General features: G+C 46.8%; 3 protein-coding genes across 3 annotated transcripts; all 3 read left to right on the forward strand.

The window, feature by feature from the left end:
• Window positions 1-886: 886 nt before the first annotated feature.
• mylz3 (myosin, light polypeptide 3, skeletal muscle) lies at window positions 887-3,690 on the forward strand. Its single transcript, XM_079236678.1, has 6 exons — window positions 887-987; window positions 1,507-1,537; window positions 2,524-2,667; window positions 2,786-2,956; window positions 3,048-3,125; window positions 3,203-3,690. The coding sequence occupies exons 1-6, from the start codon at window positions 985-987 to the stop codon at window positions 3,229-3,231; spliced, it is 456 nt and encodes a 151-aa protein (XP_079092804.1). The 5' UTR covers window positions 887-984; the 3' UTR covers window positions 3,232-3,690.
• Window positions 3,691-4,997: 1,307 nt separating this feature from the next.
• On the forward strand, window positions 4,998-9,961 carry LOC306752867 (long-chain specific acyl-CoA dehydrogenase, mitochondrial-like; the record flags this gene model as incomplete). Its single annotated transcript, XM_079236691.1, has 11 exons — window positions 4,998-5,083; window positions 5,612-5,779; window positions 6,524-6,661; window positions 6,736-6,900; window positions 8,588-8,654; window positions 8,753-8,917; window positions 9,008-9,109; window positions 9,242-9,355; window positions 9,488-9,615; window positions 9,689-9,775; window positions 9,868-9,961. 11 exons carry the CDS (start codon window positions 4,998-5,000, stop codon window positions 9,959-9,961), a joined length of 1,314 nt encoding a protein of 437 aa, XP_079092817.1.
• A 1,239-nt stretch (window positions 9,962-11,200) lies between these two features.
• LOC306752744 (long-chain specific acyl-CoA dehydrogenase, mitochondrial-like) lies at window positions 11,201-15,688 on the forward strand (the record flags this gene model as incomplete). The annotated part of the gene is made up of 11 exons (XM_079236544.1): window positions 11,201-11,286; window positions 11,865-12,032; window positions 12,130-12,267; window positions 12,336-12,500; window positions 12,577-12,643; window positions 12,724-12,888; window positions 12,971-13,072; window positions 14,274-14,387; window positions 14,520-14,647; window positions 14,721-14,807; window positions 14,900-15,688. 11 exons carry the CDS (start codon window positions 11,201-11,203, stop codon window positions 14,991-14,993), a joined length of 1,314 nt encoding a protein of 437 aa, XP_079092670.1. The 3' UTR covers window positions 14,994-15,688.
• Window positions 15,689-19,550: the final 3,862 nt, after the last annotated feature.

Raw genomic sequence — 19,550 nt, forward strand, 5'->3', positions numbered from 1 at the left:
CAAAAACATCCTCCTCCTCCCGTTTTTGTCCGTATGCACGGCTCTACTCTTCCGTATGCATGGGACTGTTTTCAAGATGGAAATCCATCCATTTATAGCATGTGCTCAACGTCTGCATTAATAATGCGTTCCTTTTAACGCTGCCATCAGCACCATGGAGAGCTCTGGTTCAGGTGGAAACGCCACTCTGCGCGCGGTCATTTAACCGCCATCGATTGTGCAATCGAGCCTTTACTTCTGGGTAACTTCTCCCATTATCATAATTTTATTGCCTCAATTTCCCCCCCGATGCATTACAGTGCTCAATTTAACGACAATGCGTTGCCTTTGGGACGTCTCTATTAATTATTCGCTATGATAGAGGCAATCTGAGCACTGAGCCGCTGATTTCAGAGTATTTTCAGTGAACGTAATGTCCATAATAACCTAAAGTAGTGTTATGAAAGTACATGAAGTTCCGCTCAAGGTTGCAGGAGTGAAATCGTCTTTTCAAAGGTTTTTACCGCCCCGCTGTTATTTAACCATAAGAGGAGGACTCTCTGTTTTAAAAATACCACCTTGTAAACGAGCCCCTCCTCCGGTGAGCCGCTGGGGAACGTTTCTGCATTTTTACGGTTCAACTTGTGCATCTTCCACAAAACAAAAAACATTTCAATTTGAAGTAAACACAAGTATTTGTTTTCTCTTTTATGAGATAAATACATCAAAATACATCCTGAGACACGTCTTGCTGCGTTTATTGGGCCTTCTAAAAATACCCCTGTCCCCTTCTAGAGGCCTACGCCCACCGCTCTCCTTTCCGTTTGCCCTAAGAAAGTTAAAGATGTTCCAGCGTGTCATCTGATCCGCCTCATTAGCATACGTGACATCACGGGTCCGGGGATAAATAAGAGGGGCTTTGACAATGGCTCGCGACCACTCTGTCTTGGGACTCCGGCTTCACTTCTTCTTTTCTTTCCGCTCCTCCAGCTCCCTCTCTGCAAAATGGTGTGTACATGATTGTGTTTCGGATCCTTGTGGGTTGGGGGGGTTGCGGTGCCGGTGGAGTTACTTTTTCCTTTTTCTGCTAGGAACCACTCTCTGTAGCGTGGGTTTGGATACCGACTCTCCAAAATGAGATTTAAAAAAAAATATTGGCACTTGATTGGCATCAGAGAACTCGTGATAGGGCGGAGAAATCACGACCACTGTGAAATATGAGTTCAAGGTTGAGATACTTTTAGCACCGGACCACCGCCTTGAAATACATCCACATTTCTATGGAGCTTATACCTAAATGTATCATGTATTCAGTGCCATTTTGGACAATTTACAGCAATAAATTCTTCCATTTAGCATCGTCATTGACATCTTACACAAACTGGATTTTGTCTGTGCGACTTCTAAACTCATAAATCGTGTGTTTTTTTTATTCATTTCTCTGTGTTCTCTGTGTGTATGTATTCGTAAATGTGCCTTTTTTTTTGTTTGTGCACTTGTGCCTTTGTGTGTATTTCCACGTGACAGGCCACCGAGTTCACAGCGGACCAGGTCGAGGGTAAGTGGAGAAACGGGGCGGGGCATTCATCTTACTCTTACAAATAAATTGTCATTTTCCTCGTTAAAACCTCTAAATTAACTCCGAAAAAGGAGGAAGTAGTGATGAGAAAAGTCCCACACTGCAGGGCACGCGACTCCTCGGACACGTCCAGTTGTCGGGGAGAATTTGAGATATGTCTATTCTAAGCCGCCCTGGCCTTTACACAGCAGGGGCGTTAATCCCAGAGTCAAGGTTTAAGATCCGGGCCCGGCAGTGTCCCGTTACACCGGGAATCAGAACTGTGATCCCAGTGCTGAAAGATTTACATGTGTCTCCAAAAATGACTCTGTTTATATGATAGTAATTGAGAAGGGATACAGTAAAAAAAAAACTAGGTTTTTGCACCCCAAAAAAGATGAAAATGCTGCCTCTGCTCATTCTGGTAGATTTATACTACAGTGGGATACACGCAGGACGGGGTGTGGATTACAGCTCAGTCAGCGCTCTCATGTTCAACTCGCCATGCCTCTATATGGCCGGCGTTACCCTGTCGGGTGTATCGGTTTCCCTAAATGCAAGCGGAGGCAGGAATGGAGAGGGGTCGGAGGCGGGGCGGGGCAGGAGGAGGAGGAGCAGGTACAGCTGCTCCTGCGGCTGCTGTTCTGAGCAGTAATCTGTCAAAAAGGTCACTTTGACTGTGGCTTCCTGGCAGCATTCATACAAATGGCCAACCTTCCTCTGAGCTCGGGTACAGCTGTCCACCACAATTATCTGGCGGAACAATGGCGGAAGTATGCGGCTTGTTTAGTCTTTGATCCCCCAACGCGGTGCGGCCCGCATAGCTGCCACAGCTGACTAAGAACCCTTTAGAATTAAGAATAGACAATCCAGAGGAGATGGAGACCATTAAAGCCATCTCCGAGGTTTTTAGACATAGAGGTGTTGTGTCTTTTCTCTCGCCGGTGCTTTGTAACTCAAAGTTCTCTCCTCACTCTCCCGGCCAGAGTTCAAGGAGTCCTTCGGCCTCTTCGACAGAGTCGGTGACAGCCAGGTGGCTTACAACCAGGTGGCCGACATCATGCGCGCCCTGGGCATGAACCCCACAAACAAGGACGTCGCCAAGATCCTGGGAGAGCCCAGCGCTGACGGTGAGACCCCCTGCGACTTGTAGCGTATGAAGATGTAAAAGATGGAGGCGGACAGGAGAGCTGGCGTTGGTCCGTGGTGGTTTACGGTGTGTGTGTGTGTGTGATGTGTTTTTAACAGACATGGCCAACAAGAGGATCAACTTCGAGGCTTTCCTCCCCATGCTGAAGGAGGTGGACAGCCAGCCGAAGGGCAGCTACGACGACTACGTTGAGGGTCTGCGCGTCTTCGACAAGGACGGCAACGGCACAGTCATGGGCGCCGAGCTGCGCATCGTGCTGTCCACCCTGGGTGAGTCTGCGGCGATGATGTGTAAATATAGACCGCTTTGGGGAAACGGAGAACGTGTCGCTGACACGGATCTCCCTCCTTGCGCCCGCAGGAGAGAAGATGAGCGAGGCCGAGATTGAAGCCCTCATGACGGGCCAGGAGGACGAGAACGGCAGCATACACTATGAGGGTGAGCTCTGATTTCCCAGCATGCTTTGAATTTGTCTTTTCATGCGAATTTGATAACACGGGTGTGTCTCTCTGCAGCTTTCGTCAAGCACATCATGTCCGTGTAAGAGGCCGGCAGCAGACGTGCTGAAGGAGCTGTAGCTCGCCTACAGTCAGCCCAGCGGCGTTCAGGACATCTACGCCACACCAACGACCAAGGAAAGACAAGGACTATGTACAAGGGATGTCGAAGCAAACCCATCTTGTTGTTTATTTTTGTTTTTCTCACCATTTCGTCTCAACCCCTCCTCCTCGCTCCGTCGAAGCCCACCATCACTTGGCCTCTGCTCTCCACTCGCCGCATGGGGTGAGGAACGGGGGAGAAGGGGTGACCGCTCATCAAGTGAGGGTAGATCCCTCCCTTCCCACCGCCACCTCATTCAGTCTCGCCACCACTGGTCCCAGCAATGCCAAAGGTGCTGGGGAATGGTCCGTGGACAGGCCGCCAATATCTCCCACTCCCCTGAAAAGTTTGATTCATTGTCACTCTGTTCATTTCAGAATAAACTTTTCCAACGTACATCCCACCTGGGCTGAGTGCTGATCTTTTATTGTTGTAGTTATGCTTTATTATGGCCAACATGGGCCATGAGCCATGTGCTAATGCATGATAACATGGCAGCAGTGCTAGTTTTCCTTTTTTATTTCAAATCATGTATCATGAAAAAGCTTAAAATGCTATTTATCCATCATTCACATAATGTTGACCTTTGACCTCTAATGCTGCAATAGGGCTGCAAATGCAAATGCTCTCATAACTCAATAATCTGATGTGCATATGGATTTCCCCATCACAACAACCATAAAAAGACATTTCAAATGATATAATACATCAATATAATAAACACATATTCTTAAGAGAATAAATAACTTTGCATCTCCTTCGTGTGTGAGAGCAGTTTATCCCTCACAGACTAGCAGAGCGCGTCTGATGGACACCTTAAGAGAGGCTGCCCCCTGGTGGTCGAATGAGGAATTGGGCAGACTTATGACAAAACACATGTACCGTTAAAAACAACCAATACATTGTGAAATAAAGCAGCTTTCTTTTTTATATTATGTTTAAATGTCTATTTAGATTGCTGCATATGCCAAAAATAATTAAGTATTACAATCTGGATAAGATACTACATGATTTCCGCACATTTATTTTGTGCATGCAATCAATGATAATTTATTGTCGTTGCGAAATGCAGTTTATGTTCTTTTTTAACACAACAAGCGACTTGGCAAATCCACAAAACTAAAACAGCAGTTGATTCCTGCAGAGCATTTTTTTATTTTTTATTTGCAACATAAGGAATAAAAACCGCAATAAACACATTTCTCTGGGGCAGATGACATTGCCGATGAGGACAACATTGTCCATTAACTATGACTGTGAACTATGACTGAGCATGACGGAAACACACATCGTGCACGTGTTCAGATGTATGAATGAATGACTATTATCTGGCATATGATTGATAAACACGAATCAAACATCACATGAAGATAAACATGCAGCATGTACAATGTGTGATATGGATGTGCTGATCGTGCACGTTTTATTTTCAGTCGACATGTGGCAGCGTATCAAATATAATACATTTGACACGCTGCATTACAAGTGGTTTGTAATGTCTGCAGCAATGTAAAACTAGTGAGAGGTTTAGTTAGTAGAGACTGAAACTAAGAGGTGTTACTCTGCTGCTGCTTTCATGAACGCAACAAAGAACACGTGTTTTACTTCCTCACACACAGAGTGATGCTCCCTGCAGGTCTGCTCTCACCGAGACGGCTGTGTTTGCATTATTATTTCTCTTGCATTATTATTTCTCTGCTGATGTCGATGATGTTCGTGAAGAAAGTCGGCAAAACGTGTCTTTTGGGGCTGAGAAATGTCTCCGAACGAGGACAGGTGTTCTCTGTGGCTGCCAGGTGGAGTATTTAATGCTAATATATCACTTTCGAGGCGGACAGGTGTTTCAATCATATCTAAACTAGACGGACAATGCACGGTAACGTTAATTAATCCTGCATATGCATTAGTCACATTAAGATTTTTTTTTTATCTGTATCAATTTGAATAATCAATTAATAGATGATTTTTGTTTTCAATCATTAATAATGAATATTATATTATTACAAATTGTATATATAGGATGTTATATCTATATATCAACTTGGCAAGTTGATTGGTGCATATTGTTGTGCAATACTGTCACTATATGTTGTGCCTTATTTCTATTTAAAATTTTTTGCCTTAAGTTTATTGTAATTCTGTGTTAGGAGGACCCAGCAAAATAAGCTTTTCATTGTACAGAATAACTGCCTGTTATCTGTGCATATGACAATACAAATATCTTGAATCTAACAATGAATTCAATAGAATGAGACATAATATTAAAATATGAAAATTGGCATGCTAGCTTTCACGAGGAGTGTGATTGGTTGAATTCATCCCAGGCCGTACAGTCAGGGCCGGGACCCCGCCCCCTCCGCCCGTCCTGAGACCTCCACCGCCGCGACCCTGATGGACATCGGGACCCGCCGGATCTTCAACGAGGACCATGACCTCTTCAGGCAAAGCGTGCGGCGTTTCTATCAAGAGGAAGTGATTCCTCGCCACACGGAGTAGGTAGAAGCGTTGTAACCTTAGAACCCCTAGGGTCCCCTAATTGGGGGACCCTAGGGGTTCTACAGCTCATATGACCTTGATTTGAATACCAGACATTGTTGTCCTTGATCTCTAACGAATCTGTAACTCCTTGCCTTTTAAAAAAATAAATAAAATGATTTAACTTATTTTCTGCATAAATATGATCAAAAGTCTGACCTCCTGATTACTCCCCAAGTTTTTTTTATTGTATTGTTCGGTGCCTTCCCATCATGCCACAGAGTAATACTGCACATCTTTAGAAAGATTACGACCTATAGCATCTGAATCTGGAACAACAATCAATTAGGAAGCATATTTAGTCCAAAAAACGTGTTTTTCGCGGTGCGGAGACACCAATACTGATCAGACAATGCTCTTACTGTTACTGTTAGACTCACAGTCTCATTGATTACTGGGACGTTTTAGTAAAACGTTATAATCGCTTAGTCATGTTGAGGAGCTTACGGAGTTATTAAAACGTAACAATCTTATTATTATGTAAACCATCACATATCTTCTCACAAGGGTTACAGTACTTTAGCAATTTAAATAAATTAGATTGGAACTGTGGATGAGGAGATAGTACAGTTTTAGGTTTTTTTAAACACACTTATCATCTCCGTGAGATCAGAAAAAAGTGGGTCGGGCTTCCATGCAAAACGCATTCAAACTACATCCACTCCTCGCTACAGTCCCTTCTTTTCTTTTTCACAATCCAGGTGGGAGAAGGCGGGTCAGGTGAGCAGGGAGGTGTGGGAGAAGGCTGGAGAGCAAGGCATTCTGGGAGTAAAGATACCAGCGGAGCACGGTGGCATAGGAGCAGACCTGTTTTCTGCGGCCGTCACATGGGAGGAGCAGTGAGTTGTGCTAAAAACTCATCATTCACATCTGAGATGTAATATTGACCTTGACTGTGATTTCTCTCCTGCAGAATGTACTCCAACTGCTCCGGGCCGGGCTTCATGTTGCACTCCGACGTCATCATGCCCTACGTCTCCAACTACGGCAGCGAGGAGCAGATTAAGCGCTTCGTCCCCGAGATGACTGCCGGGCGATGCATCGCCGCCATCGCCATGACGGAGCCGGGAGCCGGCAGGTCAGGGGTCACCGTCGGCGCGCAGAAGCACCGATGCTGTGTAGGGGTGGGAATCACCAGAGATCCCACGATACGATACTATCACGATACGATTTTATCACGATACAATACTTAGGTCACGATGCGATATTATCACGATACAATATTATCACGATACGATATTACCACGATACAATACTTAGGTCACGATCCGATATTATCACGATACAATACTTAGGTCACAATACGATATTATCACGATACAATACTTAGGTCACGATACGATATAATCACGATACAATACTTAGGTCACAATACGATATTATCACGATACGATATTATCACGATACGATATTATCACGATACAATACTTAGGTCACAATACGATATTATCACGATACGATATTATCACGATACGATATTATCGCGATACGATATTATCACGATACAATACTATCACGATACGATATTATCACAATACGATATTATCACGATACAATACTATCACGATACGATATTATCACGATACAATACTATCACGATACAATATTATCACGATATGATATTATCACGATACAATGCTATCACGATACGATATTATCACGATACGATATTATAACGATACAATACTATCACGATACGATATTATCACGATACGGTATTATCACGATACGATATTATCGCGATACGATATTATCACGATACAATACTATCACGATACGATATTATCACGATACAATACTATCACGATACGATATTATCACGATACAATACTATCACGATACAATACTATCACGATACGATATTATCACGATACAATATTATCACGATACGATATTATCACGATACAATACTATCACGATACGATATTATCACGATACAATACTTAGGTCACGATACAATACGGTCACGATACGATATTATCACGATACGATATTATTACGATACGATATTATCACGATGCGATATATTGAGTATTGCGATTTATTACCTTTTTTTTCAACAGCAAATTGTCCCCAAAGTAAAACTTTGTCAACATATTTGATCTAATAAGATAACGCTTTCAGTCTGTTCATCTCACTTCAGTCATTTCCACCATGGAAATAACCCTTATTTTTGCTTTATACTCTTTGGGAAAATCCTAAAAACGTCAGAACATCAAACACCCCTGTGTCTGGGTTCATAATATGATCTGTTCTCAAGTAACTACGTCGGGAGGACGGTGTTGCGGATTAACATGCGGCCGTGTTAATTGGTGACTTTTGGCCAAAGGTCGCCAGTTAACAGGACCGCCTGTTAATCCGTAACACTGTCTGCTTCCAGCGCTGCGAGAGTACCAGCAGCCAGTTTGATTTATGCTTTTTTTAATGTCTTTGACCAGCGCTGTGTCGTGCAGCGGCGCTACGAGTGACAGGAAGTCCAGACGTTTGATTTAAACGTAGACGGCGCATTTCTAATGTATTTCTCCAATGCCTCCATGTTTGTTTTGACCAACTTCCAACCAATCACGCTGACCCGGGACCTCTGCTGACCTCCCCAGAAAGCAACACAGCACCATCTAGTGGGCTTTAAAAGCAATTTATTTTATTATCCTAGGACCAAAAAGTTTATAATTGATTTAATAAAAGATTGATACTTCCGTGTATCGATATTATAATGCCCCTATTGCTGTGTGGCTTTGATGAGCCTGCAATCTTTCCCTTTTCAGTGACCTCCAGGGTGTGAAGACGTACGCTAAGCGGGACGGCGGCGACTGGATCCTCAACGGCAACAAGGTAACGAGTCACACACACACACACACACACACACACACACACGTACGCGAAAAAGAAGCTGTCGTCACCTGTCCGCTCTGCTCCGCCTCCCCCTCCAGGTGTTCATCTCTAACGGGTGGATGGCCGACCTGGTGGTGGTCGTGGCCGTGACGGACCGCGAGGCCAAGTCGGCCGCCCACGGCATCAGTCTGTTCCTGGTGGAGAGCGGCGTGAAGGGCTTTCAGAAGGGCCGCAAGCTGGAGAAGATCGGCCTGAAGGCCCAGGTGCTGGGGCTCGGGAGGCGACGCGTTTCCAGTCGTTCTTCGGGTCGCCAATTACGGTCGTCTCACTATTTCCCCCTCCTTCCATCACAGGACACGGCTGAACTGTTTTTTGAGGACGTGCGGCTCCCGGCTGACGCCCTCCTGGGGGAAGCCAACAAGGGCTTCTACTACCTGATGAACGAGCTGCCGCAGGTGAGGAGAACACGTTGTGCCGTGAGCTTGTTTATACGTCCACACAGTGAACTCTGTCCTGTTGAGGTGCCTCTTCTTTTCTCCGCTTCGGTTGGTTTCAATCCCAATCACCTTCTTATTTTTGTGGCGAAGGAGCGACTGGCGATCTCTGACATGGCCATAGCGGGCAGCGAGTTCATGTTTGAGGAAACCAGGAACTATGTGATGCAGAGGAAGGCTTTCGGCAAGACCATCGCTCATCTTCAGGTCTGTGGAACAATGTTTTATTCTGTCTTATTCATCTCCTGTTTTGAAACGTCTTCATCAAACACACCGTAACTGAAGCGCCGGCTTCAGAGTCTGACTATTTCTTTCTTTGCGTCTGATTTGACTCGTCAGACGGTGCAACACAAGCTGGCGGAGCTGAAGACTGAGATCTGTGTGGGCCGAGCCTTCGTAGATAACTGCCTGATGCTCCACGCTGAGAGACGCCTGGATGCGGCCACGGCTTCCATGGCCAAGTACTGGTGAGGATGTGTTTATATTCACCAGCTTCTAGTGTCACTGCCGTTTGCTAATGTCCTCCTGGCTTCTCTGCAGGGCTTCTGACCTCCAGAACAAGGTGGCCACCAAGTGCCTGCAGCTCCACGGAGGCTGGGGCTACATGTGGGAGTACCCCATCGCCAAGTAAGTGTCACGTGACCTCCTGGGCAACGGGGAGGTTGGGATGACGCCACATTGGTCCATTCACACGTCACTGAACTGGTGTTTGTCTCCAGGGCGTTTGTGGACTCCCGCATTCAGCCCATCTACGGCGGCACCAACGAGATCATGAAGGAGCTCATCGTCCGCAGCATCGTGAGCCGGAAGTAAGAAGATGGATGTTTCCATGGCGATGAGCCATGGAGACGGTGGGCTCGTCGGCACAGATGGGTTTTTCTTCAAGGTTGAAGGTTTTTTATTTGCCATTTGTGCCTTGACCAAGAGTCCACACACATTGGAATTGTTGTGCAGGGCTTTCTGAGTCAACTGGGTTTTTTATTTACAAGCAAGGTATTAGATATAGTTTTAATTTTTTTTTTAATAACAGTAATAAATAGGCTAGTATTGCACCTTTATCAGAGGGTATATGGCACATGATTTCACAGACAAAATATATTGTTGTTGATTGTTGATTGTCTCGTCTAATGTCTAATGTTCTGCACCTTCCGCCAAGAAAAATTCCTCGTTTGTGTAAACATACCTGGTAAATAAACGGTTTCTGATTCTGAATTACAATTTTAGATGTAAATTATTTTATGGCAACACTGAAAATATCAATAACTTCAGTAGCTATGAACTATGTTCACATGTCCAGTTTCATTCAGAATCTACAGAATATTGACTTAAATGTTCTGGACTCGTTATTAATTATTTAAAGTCATTTTGTCAGCAATGCATAGTTTAGAGCGTCTGAGACAAAATGCTACAAATGAGTTATTATTGTATAATTTTAAGAGCACGTTGGGGTGTGAAGTGATGGAAGCTCAGTGAGGAAATATTGTAAATTATGGTTCATTGAGTTGAATAAAAAAAAGTGTAAATCAGCATGTCTTATGTTTTAATGTCTCCTATTGTCTCATGTGAGTGAGTGCATGCAATCGGAGTACATTCAAGGATAATTTAGTTGTAGTCCTTTTTTAACACAACAAACACATGACAAACAAAACCAAAACACTAGCGCATTCCTGCAGAGCATCTCTGGGGCAGATAACATGGCCGATGAGGACAACATTGTGTATTAAGTATGACTGTTTGAGCATGATGGAAACACAGCGTATCAAAGATAATAAATATAATCCTACAAGTGGTTTGTAATTTCTGCAGCAACGTGAGAGGTTTAGTTAGTAGAGCCAGAAACAAAGAGGTGTTACTCTGCTGCTGCTTTCAAGGACTAAACGTGTTTTACTTCTCTACGTTAACAGTTAACGTGCGTTTGTAGTCCTCTCTGAAGGGCAACAGAGTGATGCTCCTCTGCAGGTCGGTTCTCACCGAGAAGATCTTTGTTTGGCTTCCTTGAAAGTTCAGTCTGCGACTTTGTTTCCAGTTTTTATTTCTCTGCTGCTGTCGATGATGTTCGTGAAGAAAGTCAGTAAAACGTGTCTTTTGGGGCTGAGAAATGTCTCCGAACGAGGACAGGTGTTCTCTGTGGCTGCCAGGTGGAGTATTTAATACTAATATATCACTTTCGGGGCGGACACGTGTTTCAATAAGGGCTAAACTAGACTGACAATGCACGTTAGCGTTAATTAATCCTCCATATGCATTAGTTAAGTTCAGACTTATGGGCCACCGTACTCTGGGTAAATATGTTTTTAATAAGTGATCGATTCGCAGATACGTCATCTGTAGAAGTGGCTCCAAACAACCTTTGACACACTTCTTGTGCCTCGCCTTTTAAATACATGCAGCTCTACATGTATGCAATCTTATGCACATCAATGTCTACATGCTAACATGGCTTTATTAGGGGGGACTTTTACTGTTGACTACTGGTTGGACCAAACAAAAAATCTGATGACATTAGAATGGATTTGGGGATATAATGTGTATTACAAATTGTGTATATAAGTTGTTATAGTTATTATTTTTTTATTTCTGAATCCGAACTGTTTATTGCCATGTAGGTTACACATGCAAAGAACTTGGCAAGTTGATTGATGCATAATAATAAACATAATATGACAATTGACATGCTGGCTTTCACGAGGAGTGTGATTGGTTGAATTCTTCCCAGGCCGTACAGTCAGGGCCGGGACCCCGCCCCCTCCGCCCGTCCTGAGACCTCCACCGCCGCGACCCTGATGGACATCGGGACCCGCCGGATCTTCAACGAGGACCATGACCTCTTCAGGCAAAGCGTGCGGCGTTTCTATCAAGAGGAAGTGATTCCTCGCCACACGGAGTAGGTAGAAGCTTTTGAAGTCATGCAAAACGCCTTCAAACTACATCCACGCCTCGCTGCAGTCCCTTTTTTAATTTCTTCTTTTTTCTCAATCCAGGTGGGAGAAGGCGGGTCAGGTGAGCAGGGAGGTGTGGGAGAAGGCTGGAGAGCAAGGCATTCTGGGAGTAAAGATACCAGCGGAGCACGGTGGCATCGGAGCAGACCTGTTTTCTGCGGCCGTCACATGGGAGGAGCAGTGAGTTGTGCTAAAAACTCATCATTCACATCTGAGATGTAACATTAACTGTGATTTCTCTCCTGCAGAATGTACGCCAACTGCTCCGGGCCGGGCTTCTCCGTGCACTCCGACGTCATCATGCCCTACGTCTCCAACTACGGCAGCGAGGAGCAGATTAAGCGCTTCGTCCCCGAGATGACTGCCGGGCGATGCATCGGCGCCATCGCCATGACGGAGCCGGGAGCCGGCAGGTCAGGGGTCACCGTCGGCGCGCAGAAGCTCCGATGCTGTGTAGCTTTGACGAGCCTGCAATCTTTCCCTTTTCAGTGACCTCCAGGGGGTGAAGACGTACGCTAAGCGGGACGGCGGCGACTGGATCCTCAACGGCAACAAGGTAACGAGTCACACACACACACACGTACGCAAAAAAGAAGCTGTCGTCACCTGTCCGCTCTGCTCCGCCTCCCCCTCCAGGTGTTCATCTCTAACGGGTGGATGGCCGACCTGGTGGTGGTCGTGGCCGTGACGGACCGCGAGGCCAAGTCGGCCGCCCACGGCATCAGTCTGTTCCTGGTGGAGAGCGGCGTGAAGGGCTTTCAGAAGGGCCGCAAGCTGGAGAAGATCGGCCTGAAGGCCCAGGTGCTGGGGCTCGGGAGGCGACGGCCGTTCTTCGGGTCGCCGATTACGGTCGTCTCACTATTTCCCCCTCCTTCCATCACAGGACACGGCTGAACTGTTTTTTGAGGACGTGCGGCTCCCGGCTGACGCCCTCCTGGGGGAAGCCAACAAGGGCTTCTACTACCTGATGAACGAGCTGCCGCAGGTGAGGAGAACACGTTGTTGGTCTTTCCTTGTGCCGTGAACGAGTCAATCACCGAAACGCAATGCAGATTTCGGTGATTCCTTTCGGCGCCTGAGCCGAAACTCACTTCCTGGCAGCAGGTTGTGTAGCTACAGTAGCTAGCTAGCGGTCAAAAGTGTGGTTGTATTTTGCAAAAAAAGATTTGAACAACCCGACGTGCAGCAAATGCAACAAAACAACTGCGTGTAAAGAAGAAGAGCCAAACTACGAGAGAGAAACGCTCCGTTTCCTCCACCAAACCTCGGTGAGGAAACGTCTGTTTTTAAATGCTGGAATCTGGACGAGAAAGCTGCAGAAAAGAATCCTGGACTATAAACTCTAAACTTCCTGTTAGAAACTTCTGTTTCTCTGATGGAAGTCAACGTCAGAGCGGAGAAACCGCAGCTGACTGGCTGAGAAACGCTCCGAGCCGCCACACAAAGTGAGATTCTTAGGAGACGTGTTTGTTCCTCGGTTCAGTTGGTGTTTGTGAATTCAAGAGCAGCCCCGTCTGGTTCAGAAAAGCTCTCCAGTTGATATTAATGATGATGTGTAGTCCAGTAAAGCAGCAGAGTTTGTAGAATCCATCTTTTTATATATATATATATATATTATTGTTTAAGTTAAAAAGTTTGAAGTCAAGTGTTTTGTATTAATTTCTGTATCCCGTAAAAGTCGGGTTATACACCGCTACTACCTTCGGTCATTGTCCTCATTCGCACCCCTCTGTAGCCAGCTGGCGCTCATGCTAGTTGCGCGCTAACTTCCACTAGCTCTCCGCTAACTTCCACTAATTTCCGCTAGCTCCCCAACAACCACCAAAGGTAGGGACCAGCCCCGGCTCTACACCCGACTTGGGCAGAGGGGACTCGGCCAGTAGCAGCAGCAGCGGGGCGCTGGTAGCAGTGCTAGCTAGCGCTGCTCCTAGCTTGCTACAGCAGGACACTGACCGGAGGTAGTAGCGGCGTGTAACCCGACTTTTACGGTAGTATACTTTAAACGTTTAGGCACCGGTATCGGGAAAAAAAAACCCGATACCCATCCCTAGTCGTGAACTTGTTCTCCGACATCGATACGTCCACACAGTGAACTCTGTCCTGTTCAGAGGCCTCTAACCCTAACCCTCTTTTCTCCGGTTCAGTTGGTTTCACCATAAATCCCCTTTTTTATTTTTGTGGCGAAGGAGCGACTGGCGATCTCTGACATGGCCATAGCGGGCTGCGAGTTCATGTTTGAGGAAGCCAGGAACTATGTGATGCAGAGGAAGGCTTTCGGCAAGACCATCGCTCATCTTCAGGTCTGTGGAACAATGTTTTATTCTGTCTTATTCATCTCCTGTTTTGAAACGTCTTCATCAAACACACCGTAACTGAAGCGCCGGCTTCAGAGTCTGACTATTTCTTTCTTTGCGTCTGATTTGACTCGTCAGACGGTGCAACACAAGCTGGCGGAGCTGAAGACTGAGATCTGTGTGGGCCGAGCCTTCGTAGATAACTGCCTGATGCTCCACGCTGAGAGACGCCTGGATGCGGCCACGGCTTCCATGGCCAAGTACTGGTGAGGATGTGTTTATATTCACCAGCTTCTAGTGTCACTGCCGTTTGCTAATGTCCTTCTGGCTTCTCTGCAGGGCTTCTGACCTCCAGAACAAGGTGGCCACCGAGTGCCTGCAGCTCCACGGAGGCTGGGGCTACATGTGGGAGTACCCCATCGCCAAGTAAGTGTCACGTGACCTCCTGGGCAACGGGGAGGTTGGGATGACGCCACATTGGTCCATTCACACGTCACTGAACTGGTGTTTGTCTCCAGGGCGTTTGTGGACTCCCGCATTCAGCCCATCTACGGCGGCACCAACGAGATCATGAAGGAGCTCATCGGCCGCAGCATCGTGAGCCGGAAGTAAGAAGACGGATGTTTCCATGGCGATGAGCCCTGGAGACGGTGGGTTTTTCTTAGTTGATTATCTGTAATCAAGCACTTTTTATGAGAATAAATAGCACTTTCGTCCTCCTACAAATGAAAAGCTCAATTTGCTGATGTTAGAGGTTGATATGAAAACAAATTAGAAAGAGAACTAATGACTCGATCGCTTCTCAACAAAGGCTCCATTAACCTTAACGGGAGTCATATTTCACAACGCTGGTAAACTCACGGCCGTTGCTTATGTTTCTTAGTTTTGTGTATATGTTGCGTTGAAAAATAACAGATTCAACGTAGAAGGTATTTTTGGAAATGTCATTAGTTTCCTTTGTGTCCAATATGTCGAGACAGAATTAAATACAATTTTAGATGTAAATAATGTTATGGCAACACTGAAAATATCAATAAATTCAGTAGATATGAAATATGTTCACCTGTCCAGTTTCATTCAGAATATTGACTTAAATGTTCTGCACCCGTTATTAATTATTTAAAGTCATTTTGTCAGCAATGCATTGTTTAGAGCGTCTGAGACAAACTACTACAAATGCGTTATTATTATTTTATGATCTTGGAGCACGTCGGGGTGTGAAGTGAGCCGAGGCATGTGATGGAAGCTCTGAGGAAATATTGTAAATTATGGTTCATTGAGTTGAATTAAAACCTTGTAAATCAGCATCAGCCGTGTGCATTGTCTTATTTCCACCAGTAGGTGGCAGCAAACGCACGGACAAAGCCGGCACAGACGTGGCAGCAGCGATGCCGACTGTTGAATGCGACTCTGTCACCGAGAGCATCGTTCTTCGTTTTGTAGATTACATTATTCCCACATACAATACCAGAATCTCTGGAGGGATGCTCCGTTTTCATACATCGCACCACCGTGCGTTTGCATCCTGGTGGGTCTGACTCTGATGCCCCCCATCTCCCCAGTAGAGGAGGCTGACGGCATTCCCACCACGCCTCACCTGTGGGGGACAGAAGTGCAGCTACTGCTCACTGAAGCATCTTCCTCCCATCCTCTTCCCCACTCCCCCCTCTCCATCACATCCCCGTTATCCCCCCCCCCCCCGTCTCTCTCCCCCCCCCCCCCTCTTTTTCCATGTTTCCTCAGCAACAGCCACACCCCAGTGCCTCAGCTCGTTTCCACTGCGGGCAACACCTCCTCCCCTTAAAGCGGCCTTTTAACAATGACTCGACATTTCCCTCCCTTGGCACCTGCTGAGTGTTTCAGTCCGGCTTCACGCAGGTGTGCATCTGTGACCAACATGCATGTGTTGCACATCCTCCTCCCCCACACTCCAATTTAAAACATTGCACACTTAAATCCAACATCAAGGAGGGGATTGCCTGTCATGCACGCTGCAGCTACACAATCCCGTTGCGCCTCCACTGCTGCCTTTACGGTAGCGTGCCGCGCGGTGGGCGTGGCCACAGGGCCCCGCACCGCTCTCATTGTCGCTCCAGCTCTCCTCTCTCTCGCGGGGTGTTAGTGCCGCTCAGCAGCCAGAACCTCCAGGTAAGAGCCGGCGCTCTTTGTTCCTCGTGTGGCGGCGCACTGAGGCTGTGCGTCTGCGCCGCGTGCATGTCTAGGTTCCGCTTATTGTCAGTGCAACGCCGGCGGCTGTAAAAGTTTATGAAAGAGAAAAAAATGTATTGTCGCTATCGCCGTGCACTGATCCTCAGATGTGTGCGTGAACGCGTCATGGTGCCATGTACAGTTATGTGTGAATTAAGGATGCGCATGTTGTGTCACTGGGCTTTCCAGTTTAGATTCTGGAGGGACATTTTAGATGTCGTGCACGTGAAGAAATGTGTCAAATTGTTTAATTTGCGGTTGTTTTTTAAAACAAAAATCTATTTTTTTGCTGCGTCCTGGTGCGCCGCTGCAGCAGCCTGCGCCTTTTGTTCTGGTCCACGCCTGAATGGTGCTGAAACCTACCATACACACACACACACACACGCACACACACGCACTCTGCAGTACCGGAGAGCAGACTAACCTGCGAAGAAAGGCAGGAGGTTTAACGTGTGGATGATGATGTATCCGCCCTGCCCTGCCCGTGGATGTGGGAGTAGCCCGGCTTGTAGTTGGCATCCTGTCTGCCACAGCCGGTGGCCCTTGTGCTCATCACCGGCTTGCATCAGCAAAAGGCTGCATGACTTGCATTGGATGTATGCAACACATGCGTTGTGATGTCATTCATGTGATTTAGTGGGATTACGTTGCATTAATTGCACTAATTCTGTGATGACAGCAGAGAGACACCTGATGACCAGACCTGGATTCCTCCTGTGTGCGTAAAAGGCCCCTGATGGGTTATAATGTCTCTTATTATATCACATTCAGCCAAAGATAAAGATCTAGACATGTCCAGACCTCCATTAAGCAGGTATCCGGTCCCCTCGGCCTCTGCAGGCCGGGGAGAAGCAGGGGCCGGAGATTCCCCACGTCTGGATGTGAGAACATTCCTTTTATGAAAAGGACTTAGCGCTCGCATGAGACGGCACACCGGTTTTTGTGTTTGCACATTCCTATTGCGGTCTCCTAAGACCAGGTGTGTGTGGAGGATGTAGAATGAAAAAGCCCTCGCATGCTGCTGATGTTGGCTTTGGTTCACGATGCGGTCGGTTTGGACTCGCAGTAAATGAGATTCAAGCATCGCAGCGTCGGTAGAATCCTCTGAGAACAGGTAGGTGTGCAGCCCAGACGGCTCTCTTCTGGCTCTGAGGTTCAGTAACTTGACACGCTGTTAAATGGAAGCGTAAAACACCCAGTTTGTTTGTTTTAATCCGATTTTATTCAATTAAAAAACATGCAATAAATGTGTTTCCTGTGGGAGTTGGGCGGTGTATACAGTGGGATGGTTGCTTGTATTGATTTAAGGCCAACCATGGAGGTTTGCGGGTGTCAATTAACGTCTCATACAACGTAAAGAATGGGCAGAAAGATACACAATGTGCATTTAGGTTAATTTATAATTCAGCCAAACCATGAACTGGAACCATTAACTGCTCGCTCATTTAAATGGAGGTTGTGTTTCTTGGCTCGGGCCAAATGGAGGCTGACAAAGTTTGTTACAGTAGAGGTGTGTGTGTGTGTGTGTGTGTGTGTGTCAGATTGGGCCAGATTGGGCCGAGTCTAATCACCGATGGGGTAATTGAAATGACCTTAATCAGGAAACAGCAGGTTGTGTCTCTGTGTGTTTGCATAAGCGACGAAATCCCGACTTGTATAGATCTCAGATTTCTGGACGCCCTCAGTGTTCACGGGACATTCTCAGCCTGCTTCTTGCTTTCTCCCACCGCCAGGAAACCCTATCCGCCTCCCGAGCACCACGCGGGAACCTTAAGTATACTTCCCAACGTCAATTCTGGTTATGTGCGCCGTCAAAATCCAGAAACCGCAGAACCACTCTGCGCTCCACTGAAATGAAGACTCGCCGTGTTCCTTCCTCCCAGGGACTAATTGTACTGGAACAACGTTCGGAGGAAAGATCAGTTTCTGGATTTGTCTGTAGATGGAGGGTTTGATTCCCGGTTTAATGTGTGCCGTGATGGGCGGGTGAGTGCGGCGTCACAGGTGTTTGAGGTCCCACCAGGCCTCTTTGTCCCCGGCTGCTCCGGCCGTCTGAGGCCTTCTCCCTACAGGTGTCTAATGGGAGCTGGCAGATCTGTGCCTTAGTGCACGCTTAAACCCTGACCATGAGAGGAACCTAATCTAATTATATACGTCACAGGAACCAAGCGGCCTACTGACCTGCATGTGGAGACACACACACACACACAGACGTACACACACACACACTTCTTCTTGGGTACTGTTGAGAAATAGGAATTGAAAAACTGAGAAAGTATGTCTCTTAAAGGGACATTGGGGCAAACCATTGTGCCGTAACAATAGGGGACAGACAGGCATGTACTCTCCAGCAGAGAAAGCTGTTGGGTAGCGGCTAAGACGACAAAGATCTCAGCTAAAAGCACAGCACGTACAATCTGGTGTCCAGATGTCGTTGAAACAGCTGTTAAAAATGCAGATGTGTATGTCTTTATTGGGATCCTTGAAGTTAGTGTGGAGGACGCAGGTGTTTGAGGTTTATTGAGTTTGGATGAACGCCGTTTATCTGGCGCTGGGTTCCATCCCGTGACCTCCTCTGGGTCCGGGATGGCCTCTCCAACCCAGTGACTCTCTCTCTCTCTCTCTCTCTCTCTCTCCATCTACCGGCACCCGGCCTCCCAAACCGACCCTGACAGCCGGCGTCACATTTCATTCCTCACGGGCGATGCCCCGCGACAGAGAGGACACTCACTCGGGGCATTCCTAGCAAACTCTCCCCACATATTGGCATCCGTGAGATTGTCTCTGTGTCGTAACCCTGTTAGCTAATCGCCGAGGTCAGCGCGATGGCGCCGGGTTGGTCCATGGGAGGCTGCAGGAGGCCGGGAGTGAGTGGGAAAGAAGTTTATTTCTGAGAGATGGAGAGCAGCGCCGCCTACCACGCTCTGAACAGATGGACTTGGCTCTAGCACAGCAAGTCTG

Source organism: Taurulus bubalis (assembly GCF_910589615.1).
Source record: "Taurulus bubalis genome assembly, chromosome: 21".
In the NCBI taxonomy this organism is placed as follows: Eukaryota; Metazoa; Chordata; class Actinopteri; order Perciformes; family Cottidae; genus Taurulus; species Taurulus bubalis.

Coding starts and splice junctions, on each gene's coding strand:
- mylz3 (XM_079236678.1), top strand. Junction 2,668..2,785: donor GGGAGAGCCCAGCGCTGACG/GTGAGACCCCCT, acceptor TGTTTTTAACAG/ACATGGCCAACAAGAGGATC. Junction 3,126..3,202: donor CGGCAGCATACACTATGAGG/GTGAGCTCTGAT, acceptor GTCTCTCTGCAG/CTTTCGTCAAGCACATCATG.